The sequence below is a fragment of the Azolla caroliniana genome, unplaced genomic scaffold (assembly GCF_043228905.1).
Source record: "Azolla caroliniana isolate FFs.n. ecotype wild unplaced genomic scaffold, voAzoCaro1.0.p SCAF_17, whole genome shotgun sequence".
Classification (NCBI taxonomy): Eukaryota; Viridiplantae; Streptophyta; class Polypodiopsida; order Salviniales; family Salviniaceae; genus Azolla; species Azolla caroliniana.
Window position 1 is genome coordinate 2,613,408 of NW_028230452.1, and position 23,409 is coordinate 2,636,816.

At 39.1% G+C, this 23,409-nt stretch overlaps 4 protein-coding genes across 8 annotated transcripts; 2 read left to right on the plus strand and 2 right to left on the minus strand.

The window, feature by feature from the left end:
* Positions 1 to 331: 331 nt before the first annotated feature.
* On the minus strand, positions 332 to 11,042 carry LOC147852798 (uncharacterized). 4 transcript variants are annotated; one of them, XM_087332757.1, is made up of 7 exons: positions 10,863 to 11,042; positions 10,265 to 10,371; positions 10,100 to 10,187; positions 9,843 to 9,966; positions 8,967 to 9,704; positions 8,631 to 8,799; positions 332 to 960 (listed from the first exon to the last, which is right to left on the minus strand). In XM_087332757.1, the coding sequence occupies exons 3-7, from the start codon at positions 10,174 to 10,176 to the stop codon at positions 923 to 925; spliced, it is 1,146 nt and encodes a 381-aa protein (XP_087188883.1). In that variant the 5' UTR covers positions 10,177 to 10,187; positions 10,265 to 10,371; positions 10,863 to 11,042; the 3' UTR covers positions 332 to 922. The 4 variants fall into 4 exon arrangements, with proteins under 4 accessions (XP_087188883.1, XP_087188884.1, XP_087188881.1 ...); XM_087332758.1 differs by lacking the exon at positions 10,265 to 10,371; XM_087332755.1 differs by having other exon boundaries at positions 10,100 to 10,371; positions 10,863 to 11,041.
* LOC147852799 (pentatricopeptide repeat-containing protein At5g39350-like) lies at positions 1,769 to 5,265 on the plus strand. The gene has a single exon (XM_087332754.1). It carries the CDS (start codon positions 1,988 to 1,990, stop codon positions 4,316 to 4,318), a length of 2,331 nt encoding a protein of 776 aa, XP_087188880.1. The 5' UTR covers positions 1,769 to 1,987; the 3' UTR covers positions 4,319 to 5,265.
* Positions 11,043 to 14,734: 3,692 nt separating the features above from the next.
* On the plus strand, positions 14,735 to 17,834 carry LOC147852800 (pentatricopeptide repeat-containing protein At5g27110-like). Its single transcript, XM_087333142.1, has one exon. The coding sequence runs from the start codon at positions 14,764 to 14,766 to the stop codon at positions 17,386 to 17,388; it is 2,625 nt and encodes an 874-aa protein (XP_087189268.1). The 5' UTR covers positions 14,735 to 14,763; the 3' UTR covers positions 17,389 to 17,834.
* Positions 17,835 to 19,827: 1,993 nt separating this feature from the next.
* Positions 19,828 to 22,309, minus strand: LOC147852801 (silicon efflux transporter LSI2-like). 2 transcript variants are annotated; one of them, XM_087333627.1, is made up of 3 exons: positions 21,113 to 22,309; positions 20,813 to 21,002; positions 19,828 to 20,345 (listed from the first exon to the last, which is right to left on the minus strand). In XM_087333627.1, the coding sequence occupies exons 1-3, from the start codon at positions 22,283 to 22,285 to the stop codon at positions 20,074 to 20,076; spliced, it is 1,635 nt and encodes a 544-aa protein (XP_087189753.1). In that variant the 5' UTR covers positions 22,286 to 22,309; the 3' UTR covers positions 19,828 to 20,073. The 2 variants fall into 2 exon arrangements, with proteins under 2 accessions (XP_087189753.1, XP_087189754.1); XM_087333628.1 differs by having other exon boundaries at positions 20,191 to 20,373.
* Positions 22,310 to 23,409: the final 1,100 nt, after the last annotated feature.

Below are 23,409 nucleotides of genomic sequence, written 5' to 3' on the forward strand. Positions count from 1 at the left end.
CCAAAGATAATTATTGCCATCCCAAAAACATGGAGAGGCACTAACAAAGAAGAAATTTCAAATGGAAGCTTCTAGTTAGACATCACTTCAGTCCATTCATATATGATCAACATAGGTACCATTTGAAACATCTAGTTAGCCATCACCTCAATCCATTCATATAACATTATCAATATAGGTATCATTCACAATATTCTCCATCGTCATTGAAAGTGAGAAGTTGAGTGCACCATGATTGACACTATTGTTGAAAATACAAATTTGAGAAATACATCCAAGAAAAAACATAGGACCAAATGGGAAATTGTAATGCATCCATCTTAATCATTGATTTACCTTGTAAGACGTAGACATATCTAAATCATGCCAATCAATCTAAATAGGCTTCCAAATTTACATTTGTATTTGTGAGTTACTGGTAAACAATTTGTGAGAGGATATGACAAGCTATTGGATGAGCTCTACAAAGTAAACAAAATTTATGAAGCTTCTAGCTCACTCAAACCAAGGTATAGTATGACTTTGTTTGATAGAGAAGTGATTCCATCTCTACGTCCGATTTTTTGTCATAGATTGCATCAATAAATTGGTCTCTTTCCTCCAAAACAGCAAATATCGTAGTCCAAAGTGGATGTTCTTAAGGAATTGGTTTTTTCGCTCATGAAGATCATAGTCAATTTGAATATTGTAATCACTTCAAATATATCTCACTAAAAATTTACCAATGGCTTTGGCAAAAATATAGACATAGTGGGTTGATTGTTGTATGGGATCTCTTCTTTCACATAATACATCTTTCTTTCTCTCATAGATATCATCATGTGATTGTTTGCTAGATAAGTCAATCAACAAGATCCATGTTGTACACGAAATTCCTTGAGCAACCTTCATCGCCAACTTGTATGGGGAATTTTCAATATTTTTAAAGAGCTTTTGGAATCACATGGAAAGAAATCAGACCTACAAAAATAAGATGACAACAAGACCTCTGTGAGAGTAGCATATGATTTTGTTATTTCATAAGCTAGAAATAAAATGAGATAATAACCTGCATATTTTTCAGATTGATCAATATAGGCTTCTACATAAAAGAATTTTAGAAAGTATGCTTGCATATTTTAAAAATTACCTACGTACACTAGGTCAAATTTCACATTAGCCTAGCCTACTAGATACACATAGAAATAGTCGAATGATCCTATCGTAGTTGTTCGAGTCATAGATATTTCACTATAATTTGTTAATTTTGACTTTGATTCTATTCAATGCTCGATTACGGGCTACCACATCGCAATATGGCATCTCATCTTGAAATGAAACGCCTTGCAAGTTTTAAGCCTTTCATTGTGTGTTTTATAACGAGCGTAATGGTAATAAAACATAGATGGTTACATCTTTGCAAAAAGTCCTTACGATACGGAGCAACCCCAAAGGTTGTGAAAATCAAATTTTGATCATACAATAAAAGAGGAACTTCCAATGCCCCTGTGTTAGCTACTCCAACATTATTATTATTATTTTCTCTCCGGTGTTTAGCCAATCCCTGATCTTAGAGATATATAGATGAATAGATAAATAGACATTGATTTAAATTCCATAGGAGACCGATTTTGATCTATGAGACGGGGCCTAGCCCATGGTCCATGGCGAGGATCGAACCGGGGTTCTCTCAATTCATGTAATGCATAAATATGTGTAAGCCTAGTTCCCAATAAGACATGAGCCTTTACTGTATAACCCTAGTTCCCAATATAACTGCAATTGCTACCTTTGATGGCCGCAATGAGGCCACACTATCTCATGCGAGTAATTTGGAAGCATGGCAGTACATACTAGATCACAACACAATCAAAGGATCATCTCCTGCAGCTAGAATTTGCAACTTGGATACTGCACACGAATCCTTCAATGCCTCTGAGGTGCGGGCACTGAGCAAGTTTTTCTTTGGTCTGGAGGATCTCCCAAGCCTTTTCGAGAACACTTCGGAATGCAGAGAAGCAGTACATCCCAAAACCATCCAGTAACATATGAAGAAATGGGTCTGATCTCTCTGTTGAGAGATTGTGTGAGAAGGAAAGATCTACACACAGGCTCTCGGATTCATGCTGATATCCTTAAAAAGGAAAACTTGAGACAGAGTCCTTATTTAGAGAGCACTTTGGTCAACATGTATGCCAAATGTGGTGACCTTGCAAAAGCAAAACAAGTTCTAGAAGAGGAGATTCCTTTAAAGAATGTGGTTTCATGGTCTGCATTAATCTCAGGATATGTTCAATATGGGAAGAGTGAGGATGCACTCAGCTGTTTTGCAAAGATGGTGAAACAGGGTATTACTCCAGATGTAGTGACATTTACTTCTATACTAAAGGCATGTGGTATAACGAAATCTCTTGACATAGGTGAGAAAGTTCACAATGAAATTGTCAACAGAGGTTTCTTGAGAAACGATGTCGTACTTGGTACTGCTCTGGTGGATATGTATGCTAGGTGTGGTGAACTTGTGAGAGCTCAAGAAGTATTCAATGAACTACCCTTCCGAGATGTTGTCTCGTATTCTGCAATTATTGCTGGATATGCCCAACATGGTCAAGTTGAAGAGGCATTAAACTGTTTTGGAAGAATGGGAAATGAGGTTGTTTCTCCGAATGCTATAACATTCACTTGTCTCTTAAAAGCGTGTGGAAGCATAAAACTGATTGATAAGGGCATACATATTCACAATGTTATTTACATTAATGGGTTGTTACAGAGAGATGCTATGCTTGGGAATGCTTTGGTGGATATGTATGCCAAATGTGGTTTCCTTGCAAAAGCGCATAAGGTTCTAACTGAGCTTCCAATACGCGACGTTGTCTCTTGGTCTGCTTTGATTTCAGCATATGCTCAGCAAGACATGGGCGAGGAAGCACTGGTCTGTTTTCAGAGGTTGCGAAATGATTGTATATGCCCAAATGAAGTCACCTTCATCGGCATCTTGATGGCATGTGGAGAGACAAGAGAAGTTGAGAAGGGTAAACAAATTCATGCTGAGATTATTGATAATGGGTTGTTGGAGGCCGACGTTGCACTTGGAAATGCATTGGTTGATATGTATGCAAGATGTAACGTCCTTGCAAAAGCACATGAAGCTCTTTCTCGGCTTCCTATCCGAGATGTAGTTTCTTGGAATGGATTAATCTCTGGATATGTTCAAATGGGACAATGTGAGGAAGCTTTACACTGTTTCAAACAGATGCAAGGAGAGGGTCTCTTTCCGAATGAGATCACCTTCACTAGTGTACTGAAGGCATGTGGCATTTCAGGAGCAGTTAGCGAGGGCAAGCAAGTGCACGACCTTATCATTAATAAGGGACTTATGGAGAAAGATCTTGTACTTGGTACTGCATTGGTGGATATGTATGCCAAATGTGGTTTGCTTGAGAATGCGCAAAGAGTGCTCAAGAAGATGCATGTTCAGGATGTAGTTACTTGGAATGCATTGATCTCAGGGTATGTGCAGACAGGGCAAGGAGAGGAAGCAATGGAGTGCTATAGGAAAATGGAATGCAAAGGTTACAGACCTAATGCAATCACATTTACATGCATCCTGAAGGCTTGTGGCATGACAGGTGCGTTCGGTAAGGGGGAGGAGATTCACAAAGAGATTCTAAACAAGAGGATGTTGCGAGATGATATTGTTCTTGGAACTGCTTTAGTGGATATGTATGCGAGATGTGGTGCCCTCCCTAAAGCACAACAAGTTCTGGAGGAGCTTTGTGTTATGAATGTGGTGTCATGGAATGCATTAATCTCGGGCTTTGCACAGCAGGGAAGAGGTGAGGAAGCAGTCCAGTGTTTCAAACAAATGTTGCGCAAGGGTCTTTGTCCGAATTCAGTTACTTTTCTTTCGGTGTTGAATGCATGTAGTCACTCTGGTCTTGTAGAGCAAGGGCAACTCTATTATGAGGACATGAGTAAAAAATATAGGATCATGCCAGATCTAGGGCACTATAGCTGTATGATAGACCTCTTTGGTAGAGCAGGTCACTTTGACAAGGCAATGGAAGTGATCAAGGAGATGCCATCCAGTGATTATCCTCCGGTTTGGGGCGCTCTTTTAGGTGCATGCCAGAAATGGGGAAATGTAGAGCTTGGTAGATTTGCTTTTGATCAGGCTTTGCAACTAGATGTTACCAATGATGCAGCCTATGCATGCATGACAAATATATATGCTGCTGCTGGGATGCAAGAGGATGTTGGAAAAATTGAGGCAATGAGAGTGAAAAATATTTTACTTGCCAGAGGAATCTACAGTCAATATGATGACACAGGCATTTAATGAGGCATTTATTACAGCAAAGATGGTTTTCTTATCATGATGCTTTGAAGTGCCACATGATTAAAATTTGAGCACAAATTCATTTTCCCATGTAAAAGGGCATTCTGAGATATGAGCTTGGGCTGATGCGTGGAATCCAGGTGATAGATGATCCCAAAGAGATCTCTTGGCTAATCAGCCTAATTCAAGCAAGTATACAATATGAGATCCTAGAAAAGGGAGCCATCATTACAGTTTGAGGCCAACATGGCAGGAAATAAAAAAATTCTATACTCCTAACTTCATCCTTACAATACTGAGTGTCACCACCTTGATGTTCCATGTGGTTAGGTCAAGATATTGTCACCACCTTGATCATTGTATATCATGTAGCAAAGAATCTTACTGGTAGCAAGTTCAGCAAGATAAAAGTTTAGAATGTATAAAGGTTTAAAAGTAGTTGTACTTAATGAGGATGATATGACTCTTAGTCAGTTTGCCAACGAATATGTCATTAAAGCTACAGGGTCCATGTAAAGACAAAGCACATTGAGTTGCTACATCCCTTCATATGAGAATGCATCAAGAAGAACTAACTACCACTACTTCCTCGGGGTGCACATATTGAAAAATGTCACAAATGGATTGACAAAGGTTATCTTTACAAGCTAAAACAGTTCCAGTGTCAAATCGAGGATTATGCATCACTAATTAACAAGCAAATTGTTGCTCATTGGTCACAGGTTGATCTCAAATTGCCCATCATTGATCATGGGTCAGCATCGAAGAGCGAAACAGGGATTGTGGCTTGAGGATCATAGTACATGCTAGGAGATGGAACTCAAGGTTTTTGACATTATCAAAATGTAGATACCTACACCCCACAGGTGTAAATACAGCTGAAATATGTAGTGTTTGGATGTAATTGCCTACATATAAGTCTGAAGAAGAATTTTGTGAAGTCCCAACTGTGTGTTAACTGTTTATTGGAAATTGTGTAAATAAGAAACACTAGAAGGAAGGCCCATTAAGTCAGCCTAGTTTGAGCTCTTCAGGACTAAGCATATTTACAAGAAACATAGGGCTTGTAGGGTTTCTGGTGTTCCTTGAGTTGTGCTTTTAGGGCAAAGCTTCATAGAGGTAAAATTCTCGTACATGATCTTGTATGTAGTATCACGAGTACTAGAGTGGCCTTCTCTCCAAATTCAAGCATTGAATCTGTTTACCATTTTATTTGCTTCTTCGAATGTTATGTTAATTGCCATGATCAAGTCATTGTTTGCTTTCTTTTTTGTAGTCATGGGGACGAATTCATTTAGGTCTCCAGGCATGACCTAATGCCTGGGAATATCACTACTATTACGTCACGTAAACTAAGAAAATGTTGTCAAGTTATAAATAGGAAGAATTGTATTAGAGGAATTCACACTAATTCCTGATCCCTAGATTCCCATTCCTTAGCTAGTTGAAGTGTGAGTTGATGTTGAAACCATTTTCTTACAAAATCCATTTTAACTACCAATAGGATTCTCTCATGCATGATGATGGTGGTGACAATGTCTTGACACCACCACATTGAACAACGGTACTAGTGTCAATGATACTCAGTAACGTAAGAATGAAGTTAGAAGTATAGAATTTTTTTATTGCCCACAATGTTTGCTCAAATTGTAATGATGGCTTCGCTTTATAGGGATCTCATATTTTATATACTTCATTGAATTAGGCTAATTGGCCAAGAGATCTCTTTGGGATGGACTATTTTATCTCATTACCTGGATTCCACAATCAGCCCAAGTTCATATCTTGGAATGCAGTTTCCCATGGAAAATGAATTTGTGCTAGTCAAGATGGTCACTCAAAATTTAATCATGTGGCACTTCCAAGCATCATGATAAGAAAACCATCTTTGCTGTAATAAATGCCTCATTAAATGCCCGTGTCATTATATATACTGTAGATTCCTCTGGCAAGTAAAACATTTTTCACTTTCATCACTTCAATTTTTCCAACATCCTCTTGCATCCCAGCATGCATAAGCTGCATCATTGCTAACACCTGATCTCCAACATCCTCTTGCATCCCAGCAGCAGCATATATTTGTCACGCATGCATAGGCTGCATGATTCCCAACATCTAGTTGTAATGCCTGATCAAAAGATATCTACCAAGCTCTACATTTCCCCATTTTTGGCATGCACCTATAAGGGCGCCCCAAACTGGAGGATAATCACTGGATGACATCTCCTTGATCACTTCCATTGCTGTGTCAAAGTGACCTGCTCTACCAAAGAGGTCTATCATACAACTATAGTGCCCTAGATCTGGCGTGATCCTAAATTGTTTGCTCACGTCCTCATAATAGAGTTGCTCTACAAGACCAGAGTGATTATATGCATTTAACACCGAAAAAAATGTAACTGAATTCGCACAATATTCTTTTGAAACATTCTACTGCTTCCTCACCTCTTCCCTGCTGTGCAAAGCCTGAGATTAATGCATTCCATGAGACCACATTCATAACACAAAGCTCCTCCAGCACTTCTTGTGCTTTAGGGAGGGCACCACATCTCCCATATGTTCCGAGAACAATATCGTTTCGCAGTATCCCCTTGTTTATAATCTCTTTGTGAATCACATCTCCTTGCATCTGTTTGAACCAGTGTAAGGTTCCTCACATTGTCCCATTTGAACATATCCAGAGATTAATCCATTCCAAGAAACTACATCTCGGATAGGACGCCAATAAAGAACTTCATGTGCTTTTGCAGGGCATTACATGTTGCATACATTTAACCAATGCATTTTCAAGTGCAATGTCGGCTTCCAACTAACATTAACAATAATCTCCCCATGAATTTATTTGCCCTCCCAACTTCTCTTGTATCACCACATGCCATCAAGATGCCGATGAAGGTGACTTCATTTGGGCATATCCAATCATTTCGCAACCTCTGAAAACAGACCAGTGCTTCCTCACCCATGTCCTGCTGAGATATGCTGAAATCAAAGCAGAACCTTTTGTGCTTTTGCAAGGAAACCACATTTGGCATACATATCCACCTAAGTGTTCCCTCGCATAGCATCTCTGTAACAACCCATTAATGTAAATAACATTGTGAATATATATGCCCTTATCGATCAGTTTTATGCCTCCACACGCCTTTAAGAGACAAGTGAATGTGATAGCAATCGGAGAAACAACCTCGTTTCTCATTCTTCCAAAAGGGTTTAATGCCTCTTCAACTTGACCATGTTGGCATTATCCAACAGTAAGTTCAGAATACGAGATGACACGTCAGAAAGGTAATTCATTGACTACATATCCACCAGAGCAGTATTGAATACAACATCTTTTCTCAAGAAACCTTTGCTAGCAATTTCATTGTGAAATTTGTCACCTATCAAAAGAGATTTTGTGATATCCATGCCTTAAGAATATATTACGAGATTAATGTGAACCATGAAACCACATTGTTTAATGGAACCTCCTCTTTAGGAACTTGTTTTGCCTTTGCAAGGGCACGACATTTGGGATACATGTTGAATGAAGCGCTCGCTAAACACAGTGGATATCACCAGATTATAGGATACCCAGTTTAGAAAATGGAACAAGTCGAACTGTTCCTATACTATGATGGTTAAGGGGTACCATTAATGAATCCAGACCCCGAATCGTAAGTGAGATGTGAAACTCATGCCCAGGCCATAGGTGACACCTATATAACGCAGGCTAGCATCTGCCATCAAGCATCACCACCTTGATTGAGGATACATGGTCACTGTACCAAATAGGCATCTGTCATCTAGATCACTATTGAAGCTCACTAGAGTGCAGTGGTGGGCGATGTCATCCACTGTTTCTTGTATTTGTTGGAATGCGCTATTAAAAGCTCGTTGTTCTACTTAACAAAGGAGTTCTACTTTTCCCAAATGAGACTCATGGATGCTCCACATGTATTGACTTTGATGAATTTAACCAAAGGCAACTGTATGTGCTAGTCTATGTTAGTGTTGGTATATGGATGCTCCATATACCAATACTAACACATGGGTGCTCCATTGTATTGGACTTTGACAAATTTAACCAAGGGCAACTGTATGTACTAGTTTGTGTTAGTATTGGTATATGGATGCTCCATATGTATCGGACTTTGGCAAGTTTAACCGAGTGCAACTGTATGTGCTAGTTTGTGTTAGTATTGGTAATTGGTTAATCTTGGATGAAGAATTTAACATGGCCTGATCCTGTTTTGGAGGGATAATGTATTGATTCTCCTATTAATTGATAGATAATTCCTCTTTTTACACAAAAACAGATGCGCATACAAACCTAGGATTGCGAATGTTGCAAGCATGAAAGCAGCTATATGAGCAAGTCGCCTCCCCAGAATGAGATTGTGTGAAAATTGCAAGGTATGGAATGTTCCACCCCATGCCTTGGTCTGACTTCCATGTTTCTTCAGTGATGCATCGAAGTGGTCTCTAACATTGTGAACTTCCTGGAAATTGCAGAAACCAAACAAAAACTCAATATAAATATAAAATAGTAGAATCTCCTACCAAGTTGCGATTATATCAATCAGGTTATTATGAATATGGATAAACTGTCTGACAGATCATTCACAATAGTATAGACACAAGATGCAGAATAAGTACACAAACTTACCTTTTCATCTGAGAATCTATCCACAGCTGGATACTGATCATCTGCCTGGGAATCTCCATCTTTCCACCTCTTAAAGCCACTTCTAGTGGCATGAAGGTGAAACATGTGCTTCATTTTCAACCACAAAGCAAAGACACTTGATTTATTATCACCAGCAGCAAACACATTCCCCTTTCTTTTGGAGCTATGATTTGAAGTTCCACCCTTCAAGTAGCTTAAGTCATGCCCTATACTTATGCTTCTGTGATATGTGTCACCATTGTTATGATCCATGGGTAAGATCTCTGAATCAGAATGACAAAGAGTTTGACCATTGTGATCATCTTTCATCTGAACACAATCAGTAGCCATTTGATAATCGATAAAATGGAGTGAATGTGAAGTAGATGAAATTATTTGTTCTGGAGTCCTTAATTTCTCATGTACAGAGCCCTGAGATGATGATGGTCTCTCATCAACCTTTTCAAGTCCTTTCAAGGTTGCCTGCATATTTATAACATTCCTTGTTCCACATAAAAATTGCTCAAGTTCATCTTTTTCATCTTCACAACCTACTCTCACAATCGGAAGAGTTTTCAGATCTTTCACATCATTTGAAGAAAGGAATGCATCTTCTATAATGCTGATCTGGTTCTGGATGGCTGAAATGAATTGGTTGTGCCTTCCAGGGGCATCATCTTCCTCATAGTAATGATGTTGCAACCGTGTGGTACGAATGGCCTTCTCAAACTCTTCAAGCTGAAGCCAGATAAATTAATATTAGTTGAAGACCAAAATAAGAGCCACTTTTCAACTTCAACCTTGAATATATAACATGAAACCAATAGATGTTCCTTTCATTCAATCAATCGCAACAAAGACTGAAGTACCACAGACCTGCCATTTTGCTGTGCCGAGGGCTGTGTTCAGTTCTCTCTTGCGAAACTCAATTAGGTATGCTTCTTCTCCATCAAACAATGAGCTTTTCGTGTGGACCCAAGTCCGGTAAGCCGAATCTAACCTAAAAACAAAGAATAAATGGGAATGTTTATAAGAAATATATAGAAAAGGAAAACAAGAACCAACAAAATAATGCAACGATGAAAAGATGCATCCAATATTGATCATTCAATATGGAAAGAAGCAAACCCAACCTGTCTGCTGAGTCTTGAACTTCTTCTGCAGCCGAGAATAGAGGATCCACCTCCCATTTCGCAAAGTTCTTAGTCATTCCTTGTTCTTCTTTATTGTATTAAGACAATGGTTCACCGACAGAACGATGGAGTTTGATAAGCTAGGACAAATATGGAAGATAATACCATGTGTTTTATCTAAGGTACGTAGCTCAAGTCACTATATTAGCATTTTCGAACTGGCCTTCGATGCTGTTTTGTGACTGTTGAGAGGGCAGATAGACAAAACCAGACTGTAGAAGGAAAAGATAACAAATTTTAACACAGGATGAATCCTTGTATTTAATCATAGATCAGGTTAAGAATTTCCCTAATTAAATCACGACTAGGGTACAATCCACAAATTGATGCAGAGATTCAAATGAACCCGTACAAATATAGAAAATAATGAACGGTAAAAACCAAGAATTAAAACATGAGTGAGGATAGAACCCACACATTTTTGAATAATAAACATGTAAAAGCCAGGAATCGCATTAGGGTGAAAACCATGAATTTAGACAAGTACTAGTGCACAACTCACAACTTTAAATAGAAATTTAAACAGGACTTAGGGTAATAATCCGTGCATTTAACGATGGATTAGGATTATTTAGACAGGAACTAACATAGAACATTTTAAAAAGAAATTAAGGTAAAAATTACGAACTCAAAAATGGATTAAGGTAGAAAAGATGAGAGAAAGGCGAGAACATCACAGACAAGAGAAAACCCACCCACCCACCTAACAATGGAAGGCGATGGACATCTGTTCCACATCCGAAATCGATTCTGCTTTCTTTTCGTCTTTCTTCTTTCTTCTTTCTTGGTTCGCGTGGCAATGCGACAATCTCTTTCTTTCTTTTTTAAAGAAAAGAATCAAAATCAAACGCAGGAATGCGATCGATCATTCATCCACCCACAAAAGGAATCAAATTTGTGTTAGTGTTTCTGGCGCAGAGTTTATTTATCATATACATAACATGTGATATTTGGGAAGAGTTGGGGACTTTGGAAAAGCTTTACGAGTTTATAACCACAAATATAAAGACATTATTATTATGCAGAGAAAGAAAATGTTTGGCCCACATACACTTTGGACCTGGCTGACATGGCTGACTTCCAAGAAACAAACCCGAACCATGTGGTTTGGTTTGGTTTGGTTCGGTTTGGTTTGGTTTGGCTTGGCTTGGGTCGGCTTGCCCTGCCCCACACTCACTTTGGACCGCCCCGACATGGCTGACTCCCATAAACAAACCCGAACCATGTCGTTTGGTTGGGCTTGGCTACAAGTTACAACCATCGCACAAACACCTCCTCCTCTCAATACTTATGCGCAAGCACGTTCGCCATTGGCCATCTTCTTGTGAGCCTCTAGCCACCATCTTACATCCCTCGTGGTATTGTTGAGGCCGTGGTAGACACCAAGCCGTTCCAAACCACATTTTTGAAACATCGATCTATCGCTTTATGCCCTCTATCTCTGTGTGTGTTTGTGTGTGTGTGTGTCTCTCTCTTTGTGAAAACACACAATTACGATAATAAATGTGTGTGGAAAACACTATTTTGCAATGAGTGTCATAATGGAGTATAGTCACCCACTAACTACATGGGTAGTGGAACATGTTGAATTGCCAATAGGCAAGCCGAACACTCCACTGAATAACCACTTGCTCGAATAAAGAAGATTGCCGCATTAGTACTCCCTTCAACTTGCATAGATATGATTTTACTCTATGCCAACCATCAAATACAAAAGCATCGCGCATATCCCAATTATGATGCAATTCCCCAATACCTCAGAAATAGGAAAACAATCTCCATCTCTGATTGTGGGTCAACCTATGTGAATTGTGCAAACACCCATTGTATAGGCATCAAATAACACCTAGACAATCCCTCATCATAGAAACAATGGTTGGAATTCTCACTTTGATACCATGATTTTTTATTTTAGAGTAAAATAGAAGACATGAAATGAGAGGAAACTTGAGAGAGGTGTGATATCCCCCCTCCCATACACACACATTCTTTCTAAGCAAGAATGCCCATTTTATCCTTGCAAAAGCATTCCTAAGGAGAGGCACAATGATAACCACGTATATTGTCATATATTGAAAAGAATGAGAATTATTTCATTGCATCCCTTAAAACAAGATACATGATTTCTATTTATGTTAATGTTTTAATAACACAGAAGACATCACATTGTGCTTTGCGCACAATGTCATGCTATGCAACATATTAGATGTTATGAATTTGCTCTCATTAAGTAATGAATTTGTATATTGTCATTTTTTTATGATAAAGACAATTGCAAACGTCATTCCTACCTTTCGAAAATTGAATGTCGTTGCTTGAGTGAGGTGATAGAATGACTTTGCTCAACAACTGTTTAAAAACAACTTGCAGACTCTATCATGTTATATGTGGACAATCAAACTTATGTTTAAGGTTTGTGGACCCCAAGATGTTACATGATAACAACTTTTTAAGGCGTTATTTGATAGTTAAATATTACATTATATTATGTGTTACATAATGCCAGTGAGATCACTGCAAATTTCATTATTAGTCATTCCCATGTTTTGTGATAAATTAGCTCTAAACTTAAAAAAATATGATAACCAAGGTAGGTGCATTCGTTTGTGTTATGATAACCAAGGTAGTTTCACCCACTAGCATGTAAGAATTGATCAATGTTTGAATCAATATTCCTCAAAATAACAATTTATTCTCTTACTCATACTAACATTATCACACTACACCTGAACTTTGCATTGAAGACTTTTGAGTGTGTGATCGCCATATGTTGGTTGCATTGAAAATCAATCAAATGGTTTATTAAGAATTTAAGTTGGTTGGAAAATTGTAGGTTATTTTGGGGATTACGAGGCTAGTTCTCATCCTCAATGGAAAGATATGACTCCCACAAATCTAGCCATCTGATCTAATATAGCATGTAATGGATGGATCCACATTGAAATATTAACAAAAAAAACGCATTGGCATGTGAAGAGACAAGTGTACTAATGTCAAAAGTGTGTGTTTGTGGATGGATTGGACCCACTACAATATGTTTTCTCCTTTTTGATCTTGCTTCTATCAACCAATATCACATTTTGATTCCTAAAATTAATGAATTCAAAAGTGAATTGTGTAAGTTTGCTACTGAGACACATTGGAACAATTAGGACATAAATTCTTATTTGTTACTAGTTTTGAAGGTCCTAAAGGTGTTTCAACTTCGCTAGAGTCTCTTTGATACAATGTTTGAGGTTATTGATTAATGTGATTTTTTATAATCATCCCCGGTATTCCATGTCTTTAGCTTGTATATTTTAGGTCATTATAAACCACAAATTCCTTTCTACATTTGCACAATGGTTTCTAGAATCGTTTCCTATCGAATGCTCTCGTACATTGTAACCTTTTATTTTGCATTGTGAGTAAAAATTGGAAAGCAGATTAATAGGCCCATAGGTTGTCAATTGTGCAAATATTGACATCCCATTAAGCCATAATTAGGTCTGAATCATAATAATACAAGTTTGGCATGGTCCACCATATACTTACTCACTTTTCTATAATGTATACATCCTAGACATTGTCCACATATGGTGATTGTAGGACTTGAAAAGGTAGTAGTATGATGCTTTCCACATTTGCATATCATAAACATTGTGCATTCAATAAACATATATTTCACATGAAATACTTTGGATTTCTTTTGCATTCAATAAACATATCTTAACCATGTATTTGACATATTTATTGAACCAAGTTGAGTTCTTGTAAAGATATGTTCCTTGATGATGACGAGTAATGGATTTGCGTCGTATGTTTTGCAAATTTCTTCGTTGTATCACGAACGAAATGTGGAAGATTGCGTGTCAATCTACAAGAGGGCGAGGACAAATTGGTGGAAGGTTATGGAATCAAACATTTAAGAGTAAAATTTGGTTTATTCTCTATCGGTTCCAACCCAAATCTATTTATTTGTTCCCTCGTCATTTCTAACGGTCCTTTATTTGCAAGGTTCTTCACTGCATCACCGACGAACCGTGGAAGATTGCGTATCAATCTACAAGAAGGAGAGGATAAATTGGCGGCAGGTTATGGAATGAAACATTTGAGAGTAAATATTGGTTTATTCTTTGTCGGTTCCAACCCGGATCTATTTGTTCCCTCAGCATTTCTAACGCTCCTTCATCTGGGTGGGCAAACCTAATGCTCCTAGGAGAGTACATACAACACACAAAAGGCTCCACGACAAATGCGATAAACCTTAGAAGCAAAATAGTCTTAGTACCTAAGCAGAAGGAGGCCATGTTACGCAAACCCTTGGGGGGGGGGGGGTGTATTAACGGCCCAAGTTGGTGTCAATAGGCTTTCGTGATATATACGATGAATAAACTGGGATTATCCATAAGTTTTCGAAAATGTCTTAAGAGTAACCCCACTGTATGCAATACAAACCTTACTAAGTTACTACTACTACTACTACTACTACATAGAGGAGATTATAACCTAGGGGTATATTTGTAAATATCCCAAAACATGGAAAAGGAAGAAGAAAGTCTAAGGCAAGGGTTTAAGTTAGGGTTTAAGCGAGAGCAACAACAGAAGAGAACAGAGCAGCAGCTATGGCGTTCCGAAGCTTCTCTCGAGCAGCCCAGCTCCTTGCTCAGGGACGAAGAAACAAATCCCTTGTATCACCATCTCTGCTCCCCACACGCGGTGAGATTGAAGCTTCCTCACCTTTACCCCACCAGCTCGTCTTCACAGCAAGCTTCGCCTCAGATTTCTTAAACTTCGATGACTTACCCCCACCATCTTCGATGCCTAGGTCCAGATCTTTCCTGTCAAACAAAAGATCGAGCCTCGCCCGTCGGATGGCAGCACGGGAGAAACCCGACGAGATAAGCGATTTCCATGGTCTCGCGGGATCGAGCTTTGAGGAAACCCTAGAAAGGCTCGATCGGCTCGATAAGATCGGAATCAAACCACACCCCGCTACCTATGCCGCTCTTCTTCAATCGGCTGGGAATCGTGTACAACTTGATAAAGGTACGCTCGTTCACAACCATATTGTCAGGTATGAATACCACGAAAAGGATATGGCCCTTGTTGGGCTCATCTTGCAAATGTATAGAAGATGTGGGTCGCCACAGAAAGCTCGGGAATGGTTTGACTCCCGTGCAAAGAAGAACACCTACATGTGGACTTGCATGATTGGTGCTTATTGCCAATATGGGTATAGGAAGGAGGCATTGGAGATCTATGAAATGCTTAAACAAGCCGAGCTTAACCCAGAGAAGGAGTCATTTCTAAGTTTGGTGTCGGTCATTTCTGGGGCTGAGAATATGCAAGATGGACGCCTCGTACATGAGCATATCCATCGTTCCCCTTATAAGTTGGACCCTGTAATTGGTGCCGCCCTTATCAGGATGTATGGAAGATTGGAAAGTGTTGAGAATTCTGTGAAGATGTTTAGGATGTTGATTGAACGAAAAGGATCGGTTTGGAATGCATTGAGTTCGGCTTATGCTTTGAATCATCGTTATAGAGATGCAGCTGACCTGTTTGAGGTCATGATACAGCAAGATGAGTTCCCCGATCATATAAGCTTCTCAAGTGCCCTCGTTGCTTGTGTTCGTGAGGGGGATCTCGAGAAAGCTATGCAGATTCATTCTCGTCTTCCAAGAAATGCTTTGGAGACCGAGAAGAGGGTCATGATCAGCCTGATACACTTGTATGGGAAATCTGGCAACCTTCAAGAAGCTCAGAAAGTGTTTGGTGAAATGACTGGAAAAGATGTTATTGCTTGGAACACATTGATCAAGGCATTTGCTGAATATGGGCATCACAAGCAGGTACTTTCTCTTTGTGGAAAAATGAAGAAAGAGGGCGTGACTCCCAACAGGGTAACATACATTCTTAATGCTACAGCATGTCTAAGCGAGGATGCGCTGAAGGAAGGCAAAGAGATCTATTCAGAATTCTCCAAAAGTGGCTTGGAATTGGATGCTGGAATTGCCTCAGCTTTTGTTTCCATGTTTGGGCGATGTAGGGCTTTGCAAGAAGCTCGCGAGGTTTTCGATAAGGTTACTGACAAGAGCCTGCCTTTGTTGAATGCTATGATTATTGCATTGGCAACTAATGAACACAAGGAAGAGGCTCTCGAGGTCTTTCAGAGTATTCCAAAGGAATTTTATGTGAGTAGCCTTTGCACCTATGGCAGAGGCAGCCTTGAGCTGGCAGAGACAATATTTGAGAAAATGCCAGATAAAAACTGTCCGTTATGGAATGCTATGATTGCTGGATATGTACGCAAGGATGCTAACAAGCAAGCATTAAATTTATTCAAGAAAATGCAAGAGCAAGGAGTGTCTGAGGATAAGCACACCATTATTAATGTCCTTAGTGCTTGCATTGGTCCATGTGATCTGGCTGAAGGCAAAGCTATACAGTCGCGTGCTTCTCAGATTGGTTTCGAAGCCGAGGTAGATGTTACTGTTGCTCTCATTAAAATGTATGGAAAATGTGGGAGCGTGGAAGAAGCCCAACGACTATTTGACCAGACCTCGACCCGAGATGTGACTACTTGGGATGCCTTGATTGCAGCATATGCCCACAATGGGAAGTGTAAAGAAGCTCTCCAGGTCTTTAAGCACATGCAAGAGTCTGGTTTGGTTCCAAAGAAAACAACTTGTGTGAATGTGCTTTCTGCGTGCGAAGATTTGCAAGATGGAAAAGAGGTGCATGAATTGGTTCGGTTTCTTGGTTATGAGTTTGATGCAACGGTTGCGAATGCGATTGTGGGTATGTATGCAAAGTGTGGCTATCTAGAAGGTGCAAAGACAGCATTCAACAATGGTTTAATCCACAATGCTATCTCCTGGACCTCTATGATTGCGGCATATGCAAGGAATGGACAGGAAGAGGAAGCCTCAAAGCTTTTTGGGAAAATTAAGGATGAAGGTATTTTATCGGAAAGGGTGACGTATGAGAATGTTCTTTCTGCATTTAACCAAGGAATCCTGGCTACTGAGAGCCGTCTCCGCATGCTGGATCTTGATGAAAAATGTGGTATTATCCCAGGAGCTGAATTATTTGGTAACATTGTGGATCTACTTGGAGCATCTGGCCAACTCGATGAGGCAGAAAAGTTTGTATATACCGTACCTTATGAACCCCCCAATGCTGTGTATTCTGTATTGACAGAAGAAAACAAATTTCAATTTGACTTCAAGCTACCGTTATTCTAGTCTTAATGGAGAAATGAACCATCATCAGTTGAATCCACTCCAATGACTCATACAAGTTTTTTCTTTTGGCCATCTGCTTTGAACTTGGAGAAAATTGATTGACATCGCATATGCCATGCACCCCCGTAACTATATCTCACATATGTGTAAATGATGCCCATTGATAAATGAGAATAGTTGGGAAAGTGACGAAGGCTATATACATTGGATCTTATGCTTCTTTCCAGTTTGCTAGTGGAGCTTTATGGATATATTTTAATATATCGGATCATGCATCTTTCTAGGTTGCATGCTAGTGGAGCTTTACAGATATATTTTAATAGATCATCTTTTCTGTCAGAAATCTGGCTTGAAAGCAGTTCTTCCTAACATTTTAATTTTTGGGAATATCAGCTGCATTCAAAGCTTCTTTACCTTGGCAATTCATAGTGTTCAAATTTTTGGTATCTTTTTTCCAACATCATGTTCATTCGTTATATTGCATGAAAAGCATAGTTTTGCTATGAAAACATTGTGTTCAGGTTTGGTGATGAGGGGTGGTGGGTTGGGAGGGGTTTAGTGTAGATGTGATTGTTTGATGATGGGCATTAGGATGTTTGAGGAAGGAGGGCGATTGTTGTTAGGTGTCTATTGTTCTGATCTGCCTCAAGTGTTATGTATGTACTTATGCTGTATGGATGTATATATAACATGTATGGTATATGTGCTACATGTTATATATATATGTACATAAAGGATTTTATATGTTTATATGTATGTAATTTAGACTCTAGAGTATATGCATATGTATCTGTATGTCAAAGATGTACTGAAGTACCTTCAAAGATACATACATATGTCATACATACATTATACATACATACATATATGTGGATCCAGGTGGACCATTGGTGGGGATGATTTTGTACACACTGATCTGAGTGATAATGGAAAAAAAGAATCCTCTTGATTCCTCCCATGGCTTCTTTGAGTTGAGTATCTACCACAGTGATGAGGCGGAACTGGGGATTTCATGTTAACCATACTTTAGACTTTCCTAGAAAACTGATGCATGTAAAACCTAGTGTGGCATAGTTAAATGACTTCCAAAATGGAAGGAGCATGTTCATGTTTCTAATCGATATGTATCATTCTTTTTGGATCTTCCTATTAGTATCTGTCTATTCCCTGTCCAGCTTTATAAATGTAAATGTATGTAGCTCATGAACAAGTTTGATTGATAGGGTCATGTGGAATTGTTGTGAACGTGGAACAAAGATCGACTTGAAAATGCCACAAAGGTAATTTCTACTGTAGGAGTGAGTTTAGTAGTGCCTCAACAAAACTGATGCAAACATAGTAACAAAGTTTATCGTAAGTAAAGATGCATGTAAGGTTATGAAACCTATTTCACTTTGGAATGTAATAAAATTTAATACGAAAACAACTAGAAAACAAATAGTAACAAAGTTGATCGAAGGTAAAGATGCATGTAAGTTTATCAAACCTATTTAGCTTTGGAATGTAATAAAATTTAATACGAAAACAAATAGGTGGCCCTTACTTTGAACGATTATCTTTTATGTTATTTAGAAGTGGCTATTTTCGTGTAAAACGAAAATCAGAAATTGAAAGAAAATTGTTCACAATAATTGGCTTGCTGCTTATCAATGCCTGGCAGCCATCTTTCACTGCTTTCCTTCTCGTTAGCTATCAACAACATAAGAGGACATGACCCTTCAAAATTGAGATATGGGGAGAAACAAATAACTAATGCTAATGGGAGTTGTTTATGAATAAGATAATCACAGTTAACAACAACTATTTATAAGAACTTTGCAAGGGAGGCGCAATACCTGAAGTAAAATAGAGGAAAAAAAACTTTTCCCATCCTTATTGTTTAAAAGAAAAAGCAGGAAAGAGAGGCACATCAAACTCTTTTATAGCTTTTATCCTTTTTAAGTAAAACTTTCCATAGTGGTTTGATCTCTTTCGTTAAACGATATACACTGCATCATATACTCTTCTCTGAGTGTCGCCAATAAACTTGGGACATGGTTTTTGTAGAAGGTGAGCACCCCCCCCCCCCCCCCCCCCCCCATAATGATGACTATGCATAAGACTGTCTATATTCAAGCTCGTGGGGTTGAAAGAAAGAGAATGAATTAACACATAATTGCTGACAAATTTAGATGGTTTAAAATTACAACAAAGCCAAAATATAGACAAGCATTGACGGAAATTGTAACCTTGAGCATTACAATTAGTGACTGCGCATAAAGAGTCCACAAATTATTTGCAGAACAACAATTGAAAAAACTTTGATCAATGCTTGTTTAAGAGCTGAATATTTACAAAATTCTCCTAAGCACATATATACATAGATCATATTAATAGGTCTCATCTCGGGAGTCCTTATAATAAGAAAGCAAGATTTGAGAAGATTTCATGTAGATTTGGTTCGCTTTTCATTATTAGGTCTACCTGTTGCTAAGACTCATATATGTATCCAATACGGCAATTAAGCCAAAACAAGGACGAGAACCTCCAATGGAGATTGATTCGAGGTGTATTCAGAGTATACACCGATGATGTGGAATGGGGTCTAAGGAGAAGCAGTTTTAACCCCATGACCTTGGGATTGAAAGCTTCTGATACCCATGCCATGGTGGTGTGCAATTATTTATATGGATGGGTGTGCAGTGCTTAAGCTTGAATCAAAGGGAGGCCAATGGCAGCAATAAGGAGGGTAGAGAAGAACCCATACTTGAGGTGCATCCAGAAAGACAGATTGAAATGGAGCTTGGGGCCATCGGTGCTTATGCATCTGGCCTGCTCACAGACGATGAGGTTGGCAGCGGAGCCAACAAGGCTCAGATTTCCTGCGATCGTGCTGCTCCATGCCATGTACAGCCATGCCCTGCTACTGTTATTCTCGGAGGACGATGATGATGCCACCTTAGGACCCAATAGCAGCACTGAAAAGAAAACAAAATGAAGGAAACCCTAAAATGCTTCATCAATATGGTACCTCACCATACCTATACGTATACATATGAGATATTCAAAACAAAGGAAACCCTAAAATGCTTCATCAATGTGGTACCTCACCATACATATACGTATACAAATGAGATATTCAAGAATCAAAATACAGGAAACCCTAAAATGCTCCATCAATGTGGTATCTCACCATACATATACATATACATAAATCCTAAACCCTAAACATATACATATACATATGAGGTATTTCATTATTAATTTGAAACACCCGCCATGCAGAGTTAACGAATCTGCATCATCCATGAAATCCCTATCCTATACATACATAATTACATATCCTATATCTCCCATATGTTTGGTTATTTTGACCCATATTGTTTTTTGATGCACAGCACATTGCATTATACATATATACATATGTACATATAATGGTCACCACCTGTTGGCACATTTGAGGCTATGTTGGATAGTAGCATGACTACAGCTGCGAGGACAGCAACACCGCTAGGGTTGTCGATCCGGGCATGGGGCTCCACCACATTCCAAAACACTGTTGGCAGTCCTGTCTTGTTGAATCCTTCCACAGTTACAAACATCCCCGAGAAGAATACAAGAAGAGAATAGGACACCTTTTGAAATTTATATACAAGAAACAAGACTGTGATTAGTGTACAGGCTATAATAATAAGTCCACCACTGGTTTGAGTGGTTCATACAATGAATGGTGCACAAGAACTACCTTGTTTAGGCATGGTGCACCATCCTGAAAGTCGAGAACCACAAGCACGATTGCGGCCGTGATTGCGCACCATGAGAGATTGAGGCCACAGAGAAAGGCAACAAGCATCCCAATGGTCACAAAGTAGACACAAGGCTTCTGTAAAAACCTCGACCAGTAGGTTCGGATCCTTCCCAACTCATTCAGATGTGCAAGATTTGGTGGAGAATATAATCCTTGGGAGGATGGGGATGCTTGAATGTTGCTGGAGATCGTTGTATTCTCTGGCTTCGGCTCAATGACACGATTAAAAACTGCTGATACTTGATTATTACATCTAGTAACTGAATTTGTGACTACACGCTGTTGCTGTTTTGCATCATTAATCTGGTCAATGTGTGGCAATTCATCCCTTAATGCCATTGATCCTAATTCCAACTTATTTGCATCATCATCATCATCATTAATGTGGGAATGCATTCTATTGTCATTATTGATATTATCCCTCAAATCAATGATCTCCACATTGCCTAATTCCACCTTGCAAGGTGAGGCTGGTAAAATTTCAAGATGTTTCCAATACATGGCTAAAAGGAGCCCTGTATTGACAGCCACACCCACAATCATGGCGGGGAACATAGACTTAACGAATTTACCGAACGGGATCTTCCCTTGTATAGCAATGACGAGGTTTTGAGGGTTCCCGATGGGCGTGGCGGACGACCCGATATTAGCACTAGTAGCAAGAGCAAGTAGAAATGGCTCCGGGTTCAAGCCTTTCTCCTTGCATAGGCTCAATATGAAGCCAGTGAACAACACACAACATGTGTCATTGGTGAAGATGGCACTGGTCGCGGCAACGAGGAATGAGAGGCGGCAAAGGAGGTCCTTGCCACCTCGGCATTTCCACGAGAGGATGCGGCCCAAGTACTTAAACATGTCGGCTCTCTCGAGGTATATGCTCACAACCATGGTGCCGAAGAGAAGGCCAAGGATGGGCAAGTTTATGGATTGGTAGGCTTCGTCGGGAGTTAAGACTTGGAAGACTACCATGAGTACCGAGCCGACTAGAGCCCCGGATGTTCGGCCCACGGGAAGGAAGGGGAATTTCGGGAAGGTCGCGGTTATCCATAAGACTAGGAATGCTAGGCTGCCCAATATGACACTCCTAGTTGGTGCCAATTCCTTGGTCATGGCTAAATAAAATTTTGTTATGTATGGTTTGCTAGTTATGGATGGTAGGTAGAGAGATGGGTGTAGCTTAAATAGGAGTCTCTCTCTCTCTCTCTTTGGTGAAAACACACAATTATACTAATAAATGTGTGAAAAACACTACTTACAATCTCTGTCTCTGTCTCTCTCTTTGGTGAAAACACACAATTATACTAATAAATGTGTGAAAAACACTACTTACAATCTCTGTCTCTGTCTCTCTCTTTGGTGAAAACACGCAATTATACTAATAAATGTATGAAAAACACTGCTTACAATCTCTCTCTCTCTCTCTCTCTCTCTCTCTCTTTCACTAATCATCATATCAATGGTCCCCAAGAAGAAGAAATTTGGTGAGAGTGAGAGATCATCTTCATACACCCTCCCCAACCCAAATAAAAAGACTTTGCAAAATGCATTTTGTGTTTACCAAGACACAACTAACTCGGGAGAATATTCCATTTTTTTTTTCTTTCCTAAACAAACCTAGAACACCCCCTTGGATCACATAATGGCCACATGTAACAAACATTGCCATTAAACACTCCTTGATTCTACTAAAGCATGCATGCAAAAAAAAGGTACATACATATATGTATGTACGAGCTTGACATAGGATTGTATGCTACTTGTGAGTTTAGCATGCCTATTTTCGTAGTGTGCCAACATTTATACATTCATATATGCTTATATGTAAGCAATGAATGGACTTGCTACGCACTCCACGCCCAAATGACACTACCATTACAAGATATATTTGTTGGGTTTCCCCAAAGAATAGTGCCTCTAGGTCACATAATTAATTATTTTGTTTGAGCGAAAAATGCTTTATTTAGATATCCTCTTTCCCTTTCCTCTTTGAATGTGTATGCATTAATCTCAAATTGTTTGTTTTATTTTATGTCTTGGCTCATATTTCATATTCCTTTGGTTCAAACCGACACCTTATTGTTCACAAAATACTAAGAAAAAGCTTTGAAGAAGATGGTGATATATTAATGTCTATAGGGGGCCCAAACATGAACCCATGGGATCCATAAATCATTACAAATAAACTCTCCCCAATTGTGTAGGTGGGATTTTTTATGGGAGAACAAACATAAATA